Source organism: Anopheles merus, chromosome 2R (genome assembly GCF_017562075.2).
Source record: "Anopheles merus strain MAF chromosome 2R, AmerM5.1, whole genome shotgun sequence".
In the NCBI taxonomy this organism is placed as follows: Eukaryota; Metazoa; Arthropoda; class Insecta; order Diptera; family Culicidae; genus Anopheles; species Anopheles merus.
Genome location: NC_054082.1, coordinates 9,103,843 through 9,122,327, shown reverse-complemented (window position 1 = coordinate 9,122,327; position 18,485 = coordinate 9,103,843). Strand labels below are relative to the sequence as shown.

General features: G+C 47.1%; 1 protein-coding gene across 3 annotated transcripts in view; it reads left to right on the top strand.

Annotated features, from left to right (window-relative positions):
* The window catches only part of LOC121587775 (estrogen-related receptor gamma), a 36,479-nt gene extending 21,567 nt beyond the window's left edge, over nt 1-14,912 (top strand). For 2 of the 3 annotated variants that reach the window (XM_041904894.1, XM_041904896.1), the window contains exons 3-7: nt 10,518-10,658; nt 10,731-11,034; nt 11,106-11,857; nt 11,958-12,130; nt 12,215-14,912. In XM_041904894.1, coding sequence (XP_041760828.1) covers nt 10,524-10,658; nt 10,731-11,034; nt 11,106-11,857; nt 11,958-12,130; nt 12,215-12,377 — 1,527 coding nt within the window. In that variant the 5' untranslated portion in view covers nt 10,518-10,523 and the 3' untranslated portion in view covers nt 12,378-14,912. Of the gene's footprint in view, nt 1-451; nt 1,489-10,517; nt 10,659-10,730; nt 11,035-11,105; nt 11,858-11,957; nt 12,131-12,214 lie in introns of those variants that run through there. The other variant, XM_041904893.1, reaches the window with a different exon arrangement.
* The last annotated feature ends 3,573 nt before the right edge of the window (nt 14,913-18,485 follow it).

The following is an 18,485-nucleotide window of genomic DNA, read 5'->3' as shown; positions in this document are numbered from 1 at the left end:
GGGTGGAAGAAACGCATATCAAAACGCGCGAGCTATTAAATTGTGTAGTGCGAGCGAGAGAGAGAGAGAGAGCAGGGAGGGCCGGCACGCTCGCTACTAGTAATAGGTATTGGTAACAGAGTGAACAGGCTGTTCTTCGGCCCGAGCGCGAGTAGCCATTGAAATAAAAACAAAAACCCACCCCTTCTCAACACCCACCCCCTCAAACACACACACACACACACACACACACCTGCGGAAGAGCGCCGCAACGAGAGCCACAAACGCAACGCACCGATAAGTGATCGTGTGTGAGTGTTCTCTATCCGCGCGCGTGTGTGTGTGTGTGTGAGGTAATGGTGGCGGCGGCGATGGCGGCGGCTGCGACGCGCAACGTGTTTATTGGCGGAGCCGCAACACAACAACGGGCAACGGGGATTGGGTAGATGAAAAACAAAATTCGCGAATCGCACCGCGCTCAGTTCGAGACTTGCCGTCGCTCGGTACGGAACGGACACGAGCCAAGCAGGCCACACCGAACGCAAACCAAACGATCGTACGGGTGCGAGTGTGTGTGTGTGAGAGAGAGAGAGAGAGAGAGAGAGAGAGAGAGAGAGAGAGAGAGAGAGAGAGAGAGAGAGAGAGAGAGAGAGAGCGGTAGAGAGCCCGCACCGAGAGACACAGAAACCCGAAAAACAAGTCGCAAACGGCTTGTGTGATCGTAAAGAACGCTGTAATAAGTACGCCAAACACACACACACTGGGTGGGAGGCGGTAAAGGAAGGGATGTGCAGTTGATGTGTGTGCCTGTGCTGTTTCCTCTTGTTTCACAGTTTTGGCAGCGGAAAAAGAGTACCTTTGTGTGTGCCTACCAGCTCTGTGTGTGATTGTAAGCTCCAGTAAAGTGTGTTCCGAGCCCGATCAAGCAACAACACCGATCGCGGTGTGATCGAATCTCCGTTTTTACGTTCCAAAAACCGTTGTGTGTTGGCGTCTCTCTGTTTGTGTGTGTTGTGGCTGTTAAATACTGCTTTAGGGAAAACCCCCGTAGTTCGGTGGAGACCGGTGTAAATCCGGTCGTTCGGGAACAGCAGAAACATTCACTCTCACTCGGCGGACAGCGGACGTAACTGGGCCTTCTCCCACCCGCGAATCCAGCTGCGGCACTGCGGGATTGTGTCAGCGTGTGTGTGTTTAAGGGAGAGTATTCGACGTGTTGTGCACCAGTACACCCACAAACAATATCGTTGCACTGCTGGATGCGCACCAGGTGCAGTGTACAGTGTCATTTCCTTGAAGTTTGCCGGTTTGTGTGGTAAAAAAAGGGGGTGGAAGTCAATTGTGATCAACAACAAAAGCACCCTTTGCAGGCGCTACATGGACCCAGCAAGTGTCGTGTGAACAGCGGTGAAAGGGGAAAAGAAGTTCAGCCCACAGTCAATCCACATACACACTTACACACTGGATACCGAACCCGGCAGCACGATGGACAGCTGGATGCAAGAAGTGGTGAGTTTGTTGAATTCGGTGCATTTCGTTGCAAATCGGATCGATCGCGGAGTTCTGTCTGCTGCTGCTGCTGCTGCTGCATCGGAGGGATGATATAACACCGACACACACACACCCGTACGCCGCTTGTACAATGCGTTATTGCACAATTAATGTGTTGTCCCTTCACCCTCGTGCTCGCTTGTTGCACCCCCGGGGGGGCGCGCGGACCGGCATGGATGGATAAGTAGTCGCGCACTACTATTATTATTATTATTATGTCAGTGGCCCTCGCGCTCGCTTCCTTTCCGTTCGCGCAGCCCTTTACCGTGCGCACACACACGCGCGTTACCTTCTCGTGTTACATTCTCGTACGTTCTAACGTCCAATCCTGGACGGCGTCCTCCAACGAACCTCCTGGCGGCCCCCGTTCCAAACCATCCTTTCATTCATCCACATCGATCGATGCTTCGGTTCGGATGGTTTATGAGCGACTCAGTGCGGGTAGGGGGTGTTGTGTGAGGGAAACGCTAACGCGATTTGTGTTGTTGTTCCCGTCCGGGGAGGTTGCAAGGGAAGGCTCCCTTTTTTTGGTTTGCTTGATGTTCTATCGTGTCACGCCTGTTGTAAATTCGCCACACACACACACCTCGCCACTGCCCCCACCCATTGGGGAACGCGTTGGTTCGATACGTTGTGCGAGAAAAACTACCGAGAGATGATGATTGATGGTGATGTGCGTGCGTGCGAGGGTAAAGGTGTGTGGGTGGAGATGATGGTGGAAAGAAATTTTTGGAAGTTTGATTTTTTTACCCTTTCCCTTTTGGTTTTTTGGCAGCCGCCGCCCTTTTGCTGGGGTGCAAGAGTGGCAATGAAACGCCGGTAATGGACGGACTGGATTTTCATTTCGTTCGCAAATGGAAGAGCTAGAGCCTTTATGTGCATGATTTCGTTCAGTGTGAATTCCGTCCAAAAAAAGAAACCCTTTTTGTGCCCATCCATTTCCAGCTTTTGTGTTTAGCGTCCGTCAGAAATTTGTTTGATGAGAGAGCAATGAAAAAAGGTGGAAAATGTCAATCAATTTGTAATGTTTGTTAAATTGTTTGTTTAAAAAAAAAATCCCAAACCCCCTTAGGGGGCAGGTTGGTGTCGATCGGTGATTGATCGGAATGATTTGTGTTGAGCTTTCAACGCCTTTTAAAATTGTTTTCTGTCAGTTTTTGTTTGATTGTTTTGCATCACATGTGTACTACGTTGAAGGTGTGTAATGATCGTATGATCAATAGTCTTTTATTCTTCTTTGACATGTGTGTGTGTACGTTTATGAGCGTATTTGGTTGGTTGAATTGCTCAAACGCAATTATGCTGGTTGAATGATTGTGAGGGATGTAACTATTTCCCATCGTTGATCACCACCGAAGAGCGTAAATTTGTATGATCTTTCATATAAGCTTCGGTAGGACAGGGATAAACCATCTTGATATCAGTTTTAGCTTCGATAGATGATTTGAGATATAAATTGCATACACGTTTGTTGGTTTGCGTTTTACTTCAATTGTTAATAAAGCCTCACATCGAGTGGGAAAAAGAGTGGGGATACAGTCGTTGCCGCTGAATTTTGGCTCTAAGGCATCAGTTTTTGACAGTGCGCATTCATTTCGGATTCTACGGCATCAGTTTTTGACAATGCGCATCAATTTTTGGCTCTAACGCACCTATTTTTGTCTTGTCGTCAACAGTATTTGTCTGTAAGTCATTTGAAGTGCGAAGTATTTGACCAGATTTTTGACAACAGTAATTTTACACCACAAAAATCGTGTAATTTGATTGTTTCTCCTTTTTGTGTGTGAGCAAATTTAAATTTAATACATTCCCAAGGCATTGTTTACACCTGAAAATATCAACTGCCAACTTGCTTCTCTCCATTAAAACTTCCAAAATTGGCATAACAATTGTAAAATTTAAAATTCAATTCAACTATTACTTACCTTCAATTGGAACACTCGTGGAACAGAGTATTTCTGACATCAGGTAACATGATGCCTTAGAGATTGAAATATTGGTGAGTTAGAGCCAAAATTCAGCTGCAATGACTGTAATAACAGTTGAATTTATCCTCACACTGTCTTATCAGTTCGTCTTCATCCATAATAGAGCACTTTCCGTTCAAATAATTCCATCATTGGAAAGAAAATTCCATCAAACGATGGCAAAAACTGTTTCGAGCATTGAAAATGGGAATAAAAACCATCATATCAGGAGGGCTAGTTCGATAATGGAAAGGGAATCCAGATTCAAAATTATCCGGTCGGCGAAACAAGAATGTTACATACACGCACACATGAGCACACGAAATAAGTAAAGTTGCGCGCACAGCACACGCACAAACTAACCGAAGCTGACGAACGGATACGGTAGACCGAACGCTGGAAAAATCTACCGTCGGAATGACTAAAATGACTAAAACTAATCGCATCCTACTAAGCAAATGCCGTGCGGAACCACCCCCAGCGCGCACAATGGCCAGGGAACGAACGAAACACCGGCTCGAGGTTTGCCTCTCGCCGCCGTACATGAAATGATGTTGCTGTGGTGTACGTTTTTTGCTGTCGTCGTCGCTGTTGCCGCTGTCGTGGTTTTTTTTTGCCTGTTTCTGTACCTTTTAAGCAATTTTGTAAACGAGAATGTGTTTTTTCACGCTATGCAAAACGCGATCGTTACGGGGCCCCATATGTGTGTTGCGCGCGGCGAATGTGTATGTGTATACCGCGCTGGATTGATAAGTGTTTGGGGCGATTGTGGGATTTTTTTTGCGGGAACAAACAGAGCTGATGTGTTCCTTCCAGAAAGTGAAGCTGTGTTTTGGGGGGGGGGGGGGGGGGGGTGGAATTTTGTGCTGAACAGTTGCTAGCCAGCATTTTGGCATTTGTTGTTTAATTAAACCGGTGAGCCATTAAACGCAACTTATCGATCGCTCCATCGCGCTCTCTCCAATCCGTGAGTAAGTTGCGACATTCGCATTTTACGAGATCTTCTTCGTCCGTTGCTCATCGCGGAATTTCCGCATCCGTTCCGAGGTTTTCGACCAAATTCGTTTGGTTTTGCTCTGACAAAGCCAGCAGCTCCCCCCGGTCGGATGACGGACGCTTACCGACATTTAATTTCGTGTGACTGCCTGAGCGATACCACACACCGCGCGTCACCACCCCATCCATTAAAACAAACGCAGTTTTGTCGTTCCTTCCCTCTGAAGGCGATTTGTTCGAGGGGGGGGGGGGGGTGATACGTTTTTATGCATTTTTAATTTAATTATCACTACACCTTTGCCGTGATTTGTGGCTGCCCGAACGACAACCACTTGCAGTGCAGTTTCCAGCATACGTGTGTGTGTGTGTACCGCTGTGTTGGCAAGATTTATGGCAACAGATAGGAAACATGAAGGGGGAAACGATTAAGTTGGAGTTTTTTTTTTTTTGGTTGTGTTTTATCTTCCCTTCCCCGATGACGAAAAGTTGACAGCGAATTAGAAGGAACGAACGAGCGCGCGCACGCAAATCGCCCGTCACTGATCCTGCGCCAGTGGTTGAGTGTGTGTGATTTGATCTGACCGTTTCCTGTCACAACTCTGCAGGTTGACTTTAACGAGGCCATTAAAGAGACGTTGAACGAGCCGCTTGCACAGCAGACACACCTGTGTGTTCTCCGTGCCCGATGCTGATGCACTTTTCGATCGATTCCGAGGAACGATAAATCTTGCCAGCACTTCTGTCAGCCCTGTCAGCTTGCGGCTAGGGGCAGAGTGCAGAGACGTAACGCAGGATGGAGGCTGAGGACAGATCAAGCAGTTGTGTGGGGGGGGGGGGGGGGGGGGGGAAGAGAACACAGGATTTAACAGAGAGCGTCTGTCAGAAGGCGGGCGTAAATGAGTTTTGCTACTGTGTGGGTTGCGAGTTTTGCTTGCGTGATTCTAAACGATCAGTTTAAAACGTTTCTCAGAATAATATAATTTAATTATTTTGTTATATGAACCACAAAACATTCGTTAAAAGATCGCATCGTCGAATACAACATTACTAAATACCATCAAAGAAACTATAAATTTTAAGTTAAACAATCATCCAATAGGAATCTTCAGTCCCGAGCAGATTCCCATTAAACGCAATGTTTGCGCAAACAACAGAAGAATGATAGTGAGATGGCGTGTTGCATAATGCATTCCATTGGAACTGGAACTTCAGCCTGCAAGAAGCAAACCGTATTGCACCCGAGGTTGGGGAAGCACAAGATGACGGCAGGCTCTCCTCCTGGCGCGGTGGTTCGCGATCGCTCATCGCCGCATGCGGTTTGTGCGTGCGTGCAAAGTTTGGTCTGGAAGCGACTGGATTTGTTTACGAATCCCGGCCGATCCTCAGTACGCTCCAAGTCCTCGAAGCCGAAACGAAGAGATCAGCGTTTGAGAAACGTTCCCTACATACCCCTCAGCTGCTCAGTGGTGCTTTTGTATTCAAGTGCTGATAGGGCGATGGCGTGTGTTATCATCATCATGTGAAGCTGTAGTGACTTTGCCATCTCCCCCTGACTATTGGAGGTGTGCACGGTAGGATGCAATGCCCCCTGCATGTCGTACAGATCGTGAGATACTCTGGGCTGAGGCTGTATGGCTCCTGGCATGGCTAAGATTACATCAAACAGTTCGGAGCGGCGGCTGGGCTTAGTAAGCGACGGGAACAATCCGGTTTCGTTGCCGACGGTCGACAGTTTGCGCGCGCTCTGATCTTTCACCGTGACCGTGGGGTCAAAGTGGATGCAAAACGATCACGGTCCACGGAGGCTGGGGGCAGGCTGTATGCAGTGGAGCATTTTTGTTCTATGGCAGGTCTTTTTTTTTTTGGTTTGTTCTTGTTTTGCTCGATTCAGCCTGCAGGAAGATAGTGCAATCGTTTACATAATGAAATCGGTGGTAGACTTGGTTAGGAATAAGTTTGACCCTCAACGCGCGATGCGATGTGTTCCTATCAGTATGTTGTTGTTGTCGCTTTTCGCCGGCCCAATGTTGGGCTGCTGTTTGGGACATGCATTTCTTATTTTTTGCCTCCTCCCCCTTTATAATGCGATTCATTAATGCGGCTTCTGCTGGAACAGTTTAATCAAAATATGCTTTTCTCAAAACATTTACTTTCTTTGCGAGAAAGTCCGAACGCGCGAAACCCATTGATTTATGAGTCCCCGTCTTTCCCAGATGAAAGGTATTGCTATGGAGGACCGACCGAGCCGGACCAAGCACAAAACAGTGCGCCGTATCCAGCAGATGAGCGTCCGAGATGCAATCGAGACAAACAAACACGTCTTCGTAGTTTTAGTGGTGCTGGCACAGCCGCCTCTCTAGATTGCCTTGAACTTGACCGAGATGAGAGAGGCTTTTACTACTATTATGTCATGGACACCCCATTGTACACCATCGCTGTCCCCTTTCCATCCCCATTTGGTGTAGCCGAATGGATGAGAAAAGCTGTCGACCAAAGTGGTACCAAGCTGCCGCTTTAAGAGCGACAGAGAGAACGGAGAGCTTTATTAGCGCGTCAACCAAGCGTGCCTAAGCTGCTGCCGGCGGGGCGGGGTCTGCTGTTTTAATGACGGTCGAGGCAGAAGGCGAAGCCGAAAAGCGGAAAAGTGGAATGAGAGAAAAAGCCCCGTTGAGCTTTTTCCGCGCTGTTATGGTGGCTAAGTGTAGTCCTTTCCCCCCACACTTGTGCGTCCCCCCCCGGTCCATACGCAAGAAGCATTCTAAATGTTGCTCCATCTCACTTGAAGTTGTAATTTTGTTACGAAACCGAAGCGAATGTGAGAATAATAGAGAGCAGAAAAACAACAGGGAGGCGCACACAACAACACCTCAACCATCCTCAATTGCCGCCTCCCTCCCTCCACCCCCCCCCCCCCCCCGGCTAGACGCTGGTTTGCCTACGCCACTTCGCACTGCTTGCTAATTGCTTTTCTAGCAAACGTTTTACGATGGGCCCGGAGGGAATGGAACGTTTTCTTAGCCCGAGATCTCTGCTGCTTCTATTCACTACAACCGCGGCCCATCTTCGCGTTCTCTGTTGCCGAAAGCAGCACACCAACACAACACAAGGGAAGTAGCACAGGGGAAATTGAATGCAGGAATATGGTTTTCGTTTTCGATCGTCTGTTGAAGCACGCTCGTCGAAGCAGGGAAGCGATAGATTACGGTGAGATTGAAAGTGATGATGATGGAGTGAGAAGACACGCTGAAAGTAAAAGTGAGCGTCTAGCAAAGATCATGCTGTCTTCTACGCTTCACTACGAGCATAGCACAAACGGTATACGGAAGATGCCAATTTGACGACTGGATGCTGATTTCGGGCGAACTTTATACTTCAACAAACCCGCATCAAAACGACCTTAAAGCTGTCCCGTGAGAGTGGAAGGATTAATAGGTGCGGGAGAAGCTGTAGCGTTTAATTTCCGGCTCGGTTACTTTTGCTTTGATTAAGAATGGATTTTTGAAAGCTCCGCACAAAACAGCAACCCTGGTGGCGTTCTCAAACCCGATCGATTTGAATTATGAGGCCGAAAGAAAGCAGGGGAATTCTTGGCATTTAATCTCGATTGAAAAGGCAATCTAATGAAGTATCGAATGGTAAAAATTTAGTAATTGTAATTCATCCTAGCTGCACCAAAACCTCCCCTCCACTTGCCTCCTCTGTTCAGCATTCAGCAAACGGAGACGACTTCCGCCTGCCGTACGTCATCGTCATCATCATGCTGTGATAAATTAATAAAACCCCACCGAGACGAGATCGGTCGTTTTTGTTGATGTTGTTGTTGTGCTGTGCGATTGCTATTTTTCCACTTCTTTTGCTGAAATGGATTTGCTGTAAAATGTGTATCCGACACGGATCCGGTGGTAAGAATTAAACGCCAATCACCACCACGACCGAACACACAGAGGAAGGGTGCAGAAAGTCTCGACTCATTCGCGACGTGTTCCGACCCACCCCGGACGCGAAATCGAATCGAGCGAACCGTTTGGGGGGGGGGGCATGAAGCTATAAATGAAGCTGCTGGGAGCTGTTCCCCTTTTGAACGAAGTATATTTCACCATTCGAATAGTTTGGCTCATTCGATCGAACAAACATCATTCAATCCCTTCTTCTCCCCAACCAACCCAGAAAAGAGGAGGGGTTGTGGATTCCTTGCGCCCGAATTGGAAGCACGGTGTTCTGCATCTTCTTCACGCCTCAACGCGGTTTGCAACGACTGCATCATATCGTCGTCATCCCGCTGCAGTGAGCACTATTGTGGCAATGATGATGATGCATGATGATTATTTGGCAAAAAATCCACCCTACACACACCTTACTGGGGGGTAGGGGAAGGGTCATTGGTCAGTGTCAAGGTTTCGATCCACCACCACCACCAGCAGCACAACGACCGGAAGGATTAGCACAGCAACAACAGCGGCTCACGCAAGCACAATAGCACGCCAGCTTTTGCACAGCAAAACAAACAAACGGACAGAAAGGAAGAAACGCCAATCTGCATCGAAACTGCAGCTCATTACACGCTTCCCGTTTTTTTTTATTTTTTTTGCCAGTAGGAGTAGTTGGTGGATCGATTAATGGGCCTTTTTTTGGTGGTTGTCTGCTGGTTTGCTTGCATTTTATTCTTCCTCCACCCAGCAACAAAAAAAAATAAATAGAAAGAGCTGCAGAACTCACTGACCATGCAGTTTCCCTCCTTGGTTGGTGGGGTGTGGGGAGAAGCGGGTAGAAATGATTATTGTAATTGTGGATCGCATTTTGGGGGATTACCATGCGAATGCAACCGTATCGAAACATCTACCGTCCTTGCTTCCATTTCCAACATCACCCCATCATCATCATCATCGTCGCCGTCGTCGTCGTTCTGGCGCGATCTCGCAAGAGACAGGTAACAGGGAACGGGGAATCGCAGTAAATCCATCAATCAATTGTGCATTAAGCGTGTCCAGCAGTGTCGTGGTGGCGCTGGTTTGCGGGTTTTTTTTTTCGAGGGAAATGAGTGCATCATGCGGAGGGCCCCAAAAAATGAAGCCAATCTCCTGGTTCTTCCAAAAGCCACACACTGCCCAAAATCGACTAGCGTGAAGAAGATGCACGTTTTTTTTTTTTTGTTATCACACATCGTAAAACGTACATCGCCGAACCGAGAGGCACACACAAAAGGAAGCCGGAGAGGGTGAAAAAAAAAATAGAATTAATTACGGTCAATTTTTAACCGGTAGCTGCAAGTGGGCACTTTTGTGCCATTGGGCGCACGTTGCACGTTCGGTGTGGTGCAGTTAATTTCTCGTGCTTTTTTTTTTGTCTCTCGATGGAGAGGGTGAGATGGACAGACAAAAAAGCAAACAGAGCTGTAGTAGGATCCGCCACCCCTATAAGCGTCCCCAAAGCGTCATTATACACTGATGCTGGGTGGTGATCAGCGAACGAGCGTAGGACCGAAGCGCGCAGCAGGCTAAAAAACGTAGTCCGTCATGGCTAATTTGTGCTTTGTGCGTCGCATTGAATGCGATTAATTTTATTCTACTTAAGCGGAGTAGTTTTGCTGCTTCTTCTTCTTCTTCTACCGCTCCAGCACCTCTTTCTTTCCCGCTCGTAATTAAGTTGATCTTAGTTCTTCGTGGCGCTGCTGCAAAAAAGCACCCCTGTGCACTTCAGACAGTGCCGATCTTGGACCCGTGTTTTGCAGTTTGATTTAATATGTTTGAATATTTATGGACAGTTCAAAAGTGGCAAATTAGTTTGGTTTTTTAAGCTTCGTTTACTTTTCTGTTCTTGTTGTTGCACGACCGAACACGCGTTGCACAATAGGGCAGATAATTGTGTCGCACAAATGAGGTGCGACAGACGGAGCGTTATTTTATGTCTTTTTTCTTTAAACAATGCATTTTAAATTGCTGAACAAAATGGTTTCGTGTGTTTTGTAATTAACAATAAACGCTTATTTTTGCTATTTTTTCTCTCTTCTCCTCTCTCTGTGTGTAGGTGTCGATGATGGCAGGTGATGGAACGCCTGCAAGGATCAAACAGGAACTGATCGAAACGTCCTGCTGCAGTCCCTCGCCGTCGTCGGTCGGCAGCCTCTCCCAAACCAACATACTGTACGGCAATTCGCCCACGGGAAAGGTAAAGTGGTTTGCTCATCATTGTACCGGGCACGTTTTAATCATTTCCCCGTTTTGCATCACTGTTCCGCAGATGGATTTCAAATGCAGCAGCAATAACGGCGACACACATCTGACCGAGCTGCACGGCAGCGGTGGAGCCGGTGGAAGCAGCGGCAGCGTTAAACCCCAGTCACCCGGCTCGCCGGACCGCCAGTTCTGCAGCTCGACTACGTCCGCGATCGGGGACTTTGGCAGCGATGGGACGAGCCACGACACGATCAAGGAGGAGCTGCCGCGCCGCCTGTGTCTGGTGTGTGGGGACGTCGCGAGCGGATTCCACTACGGCGTTGCCAGCTGTGAGGCATGTAAAGCATTTTTCAAACGCACCATTCAAGGTTAGACGCAAAGCACTGCTTAGTAGGTTCAGAATGTGAGTTAATTTGTCCTGTTTATGTGTGTTTTGCAGGAAACATCGAGTACACCTGTCCCGCGAGCAACGACTGCGAGATTAACAAGCGGCGACGGAAAGCGTGCCAGGCGTGCCGGTTCCGCAAGTGTCTGCTGATGGGGATGCTGAAGGAGGGCGTCCGGTTGGATCGGGTGCGGGGCGGCCGGCAAAAGTACCGCCGCAATCCGTGCTCGAACCCGTACCAGATGCAGATCATTCAGTCGAACCAGCAGTACACGGCCCAAACGCTCGAGGACATCAAGATCCTGGAAGTATTATCCTCGTTCGAGCCGGATCCGCTCTCGATCGGTGGCACCGGTGGCGACAGCATGATGGCCGTCGCCGAGGAGCGCAACGGTGGCCAAGCGTCCAGCTCGTCGTACTCGTCGTCCTCGTCGTCGTCGTCGTCGGCAAGCAGCAACAGTAGCCACTCGCCCGGTGGTGGTGGTGGTGCCACGGCGGCTGCCGCCGATTCCGGCCTCGATCGGATGGCGATCGGCGGCGATGCGCAGGAAATACTGAGCGTGCTGAGTGATATATACGATAAGGAGCTGGTCGGGGTGATCGGGTGGGCGAAGCAGATACCGGGCTTCACCGATCTGCCGCTCAACGACCAGATGCGGCTGCTGCAGGTGAGCTGGGCCGAGCTGCTGACGCTAATGCTTGCCTACCGGTCGATACCGTTCGACGGTCGGCTGTACTTTGCCACCGATTTCTGGCTGGACGAGCGATCGGCAAAGGAGTGCGGTGCGCTTGATCTCTACAACCATGTAAGTTTGTAAAACGAAGCAAGCTAAGCGTTCTTTCGCTTTATGGGTGCATTACTCTCTTACTGACTGACCCTTTTCTGCATCTCTTTTCCTCAAACAGCTCGCACAAATCACCCAACGATTGGAAAAGATCTCGGCGACCAAGGAGGAGTACTATCTGCTGAAGGCCCTGTCGCTGTCAAATTGTGATATCAGACTGGATAACTACAGTGCGCTCAAGAAAATCCGTGACTCGATACTGTACGCGCTCAACGATTGTGTGCTGTTGCTAAGGTAAGCTTTGGCGCTTGGGTAAGAAACAACGCAACGACAAATGGTGTAACGTCTCTTTCTCTCTCTGTATCTCTCTTTCGGCAGGCAACATCAGGCAGTATCACATCAGCAACAGTTGCTGCTGCTGCTGCCATCCTTAAGGCAAGCGGACCACATTATACGCAAATTCTGGACGAATGTGCATATCGAGGGCAATGTGACGATGAACAAGCTGTTCGTCGAAATGCTCGAGTCGGTCTCGCGATAAGATGTGTCTTTTTTTTTTAAAGCAACCGCTCAAGCTCTTGAACAACAACTAGCCCTAACACAAAATGGCTACAAACGCACGACGCGCACAGAGAGTGCGGAGATCAAGGGCAACGGGCGCGCTCGGGCGCAGTCACGGTTGGAAGATGTGACTATAATTTCGTGGAATGGTTACCCCAGCGTTATTCGAATTGTTTACGTAGTTTTAAGGTACACATACATATATCTGTTTTACTCTACTTCTGCTAGTAGCGCACTCGGTTTCTTAGAGAAACGCGCCTTGTTGCAGCTGTGCAAACAGTTGTTGCTCCACCACCTGATCCATTGGGAGGGAGCACCTGATGTTCAGTGTGTGTTTTTTTTTGTGTAACTGGGTTGCAGGTTTCAAACGGATTGATTTCAAACGTTACGTGGACGTGAATACGATGGGCGAGATTCGCAGTCGTCCCTTCTTATGCTATACGTTTATTGTGTTTAAGTTACCGCGAGACACGCCGGCTCAGTAATGTGGTGAAGAGAAAGCAATCCTTCATCGTAAGTCAATTGTCGAGCAATGTTCGGACCGGTCCGATGGCTGTTCATATTAGAAGAGGTGAACTCCTTCCTCACCTGCTTGTTTGATTGAGGCACTGCAGTTAATATTGTCGCAAATTACAATGCACTGTTTGTAGCGTGCGTGTGTTAGCGCAGCAGTATGATCAAACTAAACTCCAGTGAGATTGATGCTTACTTTTTAAAATCGATTTTAAACGCTAAATTCCTCAACAGTAGAGTATTGTTTGTTTTAGAGAGTCAGTTTTTTGTTTTAAAATAAATAACGACCACACGCACACAACTAGAGTTAGACACAGACAAGAGCGGCCCGGGACAGTGGAACAAAATTAAGAATTCATATTGCAATATCTATACCCCCGTATAGTGGCCGTACAAGTGCCGTAGTAATTTATGTACAGAAAAAAAGCAATGTTTTGTAATCGCATCAAACAGAAGATTTGTGTAATTGTGTGTGAGTGTGTGCGTAAGAGTGAGAGCGTGTGGTACGCGTCTACATGGGGTATGGCAGGTGTATTGTTTTTAAAGTAATGTTTTATCGTTTGCACACTGTGCGCGTTATAGAAGAATGAATATTCTTCGACGATTGCAATAGAGAGAGAGACAAAGAGGGAGAAGGCAACTAACGATGGCTGATGCTGAACTAAAACACTTACTGTAAATGTGGTTTAAACGATGTGGAAGTGTGTTCTCACGAGGCAAAGCAGCTGAATCTCACACGCGCAAATGCGTTTATGAAAGCAGCTGCTTGGATACGGAGACTCGGGGAACATTCGAAGAGAAGGTGTGAATAAAAGTTGTCCCCCATTTTACAACAGTAACATTACAGTACAACTATCCAAGAGCAAACGATCGTTCAACGTGGCGAAGAGACGCCCAAGGGGAGGAACAATCAGATCAGTGTGATTTTATTTCGTTCGAAAGTTGCTAAATTCTACAAAGCTGTCGCTGTAGGGTAGAGTTTTTGTTGAATATTTTCTTACGAGCGTAGCAAAGCTCAGACAAAAAGCGTAGAAAGACAAGCAAAAGGTAACAGTGTATTGAAACGGGAGAGAAAACGACACTACAAAACCAGCAACCGGGCATACAAAACGAAATGGTCTTCAAGCAACTGCAACAAACGATACAAAACGATAGAGAAGAATGGAAACAAACTTTAATCCGAGTGTGAAGCCGCTTAGAAACAGTTCCATATATTTGCAAAACCCTTCATTATGTACATATGCAACAGTAGAGGAGAGATGTAACACGAACCGCATTGCAAGTGAAAGAGATAAACTTCGCTACGAAGGTGCGGAGCGACACAAAACGACAAAAAGCCACAATTCGACTGAAACAACAGGTCCTTTCACATACAACGTGAACGTGTGATGGTAATAGAAAGGCATTATTAGGCTTCGACAGCAAAGCAAAGCAAAAGGCTAAGGTTGGATGGAAGTGTTTTTGTTCTTTAACCAGTTTCCCGGAAGATTATGCAATTTATCCATTGCCTGCAGCAGCACAGCAAGTAAATGCGGGAGCGTAGCCGTATCTAGTAGCGAGTAGGAAAAATCTTCCAAGATTTTTAACCGTGTAGGTCGAGTTGGGGGGGGGGGGGAGGAACAATGGGGAAAGCTGTAGCGGCGGCACTGGCTGGTGCGCGAGTCTGGTGGGTACGTTTTAAGGTGATTGTCTCAGGGATTGTATAGCGCGATTTGTTTGTTGCGTTGTGTGCGTGACGATAGTTTAACAAAATAGACGTTGGACATTGTTCGAGTAGTAGCATATGTTAGTTGAAATTGAAGTGCCGTCATGGTGATGGTTTGTACGGCGAGAGAGGGAGAGAGAGAGAGAGATAGCGTATACGTTCCAGCAACAACAGCAACAACATTACACCGTCACGCGTAAGGTAGCTGAATTGGGGCGGCGGAATGGTTATCGAATGATGATGATGATGGATCGTTAAATAGAAATACAGCAGGCATTATTTTGCTAATGCGGAAAATACGACTTGGGAAGTGTTGGGGTAAGGGAGAAGCGGTAAAGGAAAGAAATACTTAGAAATCTATCGTTGTCAGCTCTATCCAAGGGGACACTTTGGTGATTATGTTTGTTTGTCCATTCAACTATGGTCAGAGTGTTGACTGACCGTTTTACTTTACTTTATTTTAATTCCATCTCATTCTCAGTTCATCTACTAATGCTCATGTTCGTATATGGATGTGCGGATGTGATCACGTGATGTGTTGTTTTAATTGAAAAAGTTTGCTAATTAAACTAATCAAATGTACATATGTGTACATTCCCGGCTATCCTAGTGCGCTATCTTTTGTTTACAGACACAAATTTTAATTAAAAATGTTTCAAATGTGTTATTTCGTTCATAGTTCCATCAACAGCGATGATTTGTTTTCTACAATTATGTTTTGTTTTAAATAATAGTTATTAAATCTTCAGTCATCCGACACACAAACACACACATACACGCACAAACGATGACCATTTGTTTGTAGAAATAGTCCGTAAAAACCGTTCCGTCATCCTAATGCCTTTAGGGCAATTTTTGCTTGTTCATTTCCAGCCTCTCTCCTGTGGGTTGCCCATGCCCATTCCTACAGCAGCAGGTAGCAGGCAAATATTGACGAAAGCTACCAATGTTGGGTCACTTTTACCTGCGACAGAAGTAATGTAAAAGTTTGATACCGATGCCGGTGACGCCTACGTTTGCCATTGTTGACACAGTAGCAGCATCCTCATCATCATCATCAAGCTGAAGCAATTCCACACCTGGAGCTCATAGCGTAACGTAAGTTAGTGACTTTCTCTTTGATTCGTTACAACTGCCCGCTGTGTTACCTGTACCGCACGCACACGGCTACAGGCAGTGTAGGCCAATTCTTGTCTCTACTTCCTCGCGGTCGTGGTATGGCGGACCGTTTCATGGCGAAAAACAGTCAAACAAGATGTGACACCTGACGGGCAATGGAATTGTCTGCTATACCCGGTAAAACAGTACGATCTAGTGCAGCGTCGGGGAAAATGACAGCTGCTGGCAGTTGAGGGATATGAGCTGGGGAGCATATATGAGATACGCTGTGCTATTAAAGAGGAACGTTCGGGACATTTGGCTGTGTGACAGTTGCTGTTAAATGCCGCTGATACGAATGTGCAGCCTAAATCCCTCCGGCGTGAGCGTCGGGTCGGGTCATATGGCGTGACACAGGGTTGGCTACCGGAACACGGAGGTGGGTGTGCGGAATTTCTGGAACTCCACCGTCCAAAAAAAAAAAAAAACCCCCCGAGCTCCGATTGTCGTGCCCGGAAAGACTATTGGACTATCCGAAAATGGAAATGCGAGATCCGTATGTCGGACCCATTTTTGGCTTCCGTGTATGACAGGTGAAGCACGCCGATTCCGGGAAGTTGACTGGCATGCCTGCGGGTTTTAAGGCGATGGGATTGCTTGCTGTGTTCCGTGCAGGAAGCTGTACAACGCAACGTCCGAATTGAAGTCAGTTTTTATTTCGAACCGATATATTCGAAGCCCTGCATCATGGACGCGGACGTAAGTTTTAACGTGAACAGCTCATTGTACGGTATTTATAGCAAGCGATACTAACACCGGGTAATGGTTATCGATATTAGTCCGGATGATTGCAAAGCCGGAAGTGAAACATCACCTGCCAGGCAAAGGCATTCAATCGCCTAACAGGGAGAGTAAAAATAGTCGTAGGCCCCCGATTGCCCCACTGGTCTTCTTCCTCCCGGATGGTGATTACTCTTTCTCAGGGGGTTCTGTGAAATGGTAGAGGTGTTGTGATGTTTGCTGCAGGGAAAAGATAACAAAGTTTATTTTATATTTATTGTGAGATGCTTTGCCTTGTGCCTGTGCAAAATTCCTTTTCCGGTCCCCCCTTTTTTTTTTTGAGCTCGTTGAGTTTTTCCAGCATTGAAAAGGAAGCTATCAGCATGACAGTTATAGGCAATATCTCTTTTTTAAGTGATTCCGAGAATGTCCGGTATCTGTTACCGGATGGAGATGCTAAGTTCAGCTACGGATACAAGGCCGTACCGTAGGTCAATGTTTAGATGAGGACGCACTTGTGCACCTTCCGGGTTTAGATCCCGCATGCACTCGCTCCACTCGGTGCTCTATCTTCATTTGGGCGTTGGAAGTAATAATCAGCCAGTAAACAAACTATCAAATCTGCATTTTGCGGCACACGCTCCGGGAACGATTCATTTCAACACTGCACGTTCGTTCACCACTAGCCACCAGGATAGTATCTCCGGTCCGTATTGGTGTGCGCCTGCAGCGGCATGCCCATGCAGCCTAAAGCCATTTGAATTTAGATTGGTTCATTTAAATTTTAACGTACCCATTTATAAGGTGTCAGCATGCGAGGGGGGGGGGGAGGGAGGCGAGGGAGGTCAGGTGCAACAGCAAACTTTCAGCTTTCAACGGAAAAGTGTTCATAAAGTATTGAGCCAGCGAACGGCGGTTGGGTAGATGCCTAATGCCCATCATCTTTTCCACCGCCCGGTAAGATGCAGCTGGTTCAATTAAAGTTCATTTTGTTTTACCATTTTTCTCCTGTGCTCTTACAAGCCATCACTAACTAGTGCAATTGTAAGTGGTGGTGGTAGTGCATCTCACCAGGTGCTCTTTCAAGGTCAGAAAACGAAGTAAGCGTTGAGGTTTGTTTTTTGCTCTCTAAAAGCTATCCCGATGCTGCTCGACTGCATGTGGAGAGGGAGACAGCGAGAAAGAGAGAGAGAGAGAGCATAAATTAATATTTTTGTGAAAACAGAAAGCTGATCGCATGGAAGCATAAATCATGAGCGCAGGCAGGGGAGGTTGGGCGGTGGTAACCTTTCTTTGTGTGTGTGTGTGTGTGTGTGTGTGTGTGTGTGTGTGTGTGTGTGTGGTGTGTGTGTGGTGTGTGTGTGTGTGGTGTGTGTGTGTGTGTGTGTGTGTGTATGTACGAAAGGGATGCATATTTACGGTGGCGATATAAATATTCATTTGCGGGAGGCGGACAAACCAAAACGATCTGGCGGCCCATTGTTGGGCGAATGTTTGAATAGGAGCATTGGGATTTTGGTAGTGCTTGACTTGTAGGCTTTGTGTGAGTGTGTGTGTGTGTTTTTTTTTGTTGTTTGCGAGGACTGTTTTTTATTGTTAAAATTGATTTGGTTAACTGCTTTGTCCAAAAGCACAAACATTTGCTGAGCAAATGGACGGTAGACTGTTAAAACATATTTATTTATGATTCGAGCGGTGAGCACGCAGCACGAAACAATGCCAATAACTTGTCCAAATGGAAATGAATGGAGAAAACAAAAACAATGGAAAGTCAAAGTGTAACCAGCATTTGTAGATTAAATTTTTCTGGAATTTTGTTTGTAAGATTAGCAAATGAAATTTTCCAATTACTACCATTGTTTTCCTTGGAAAGCCTTTCCTCCTGCAAAAGCCTTCAGTTCATTGTACTATCACGCTCGGTGTTGTTTCGGTGTTTATGTTCATTGGAAATGATTGATTATTTCTCTCTGCTGCATTCTGTTTCCATTTCCG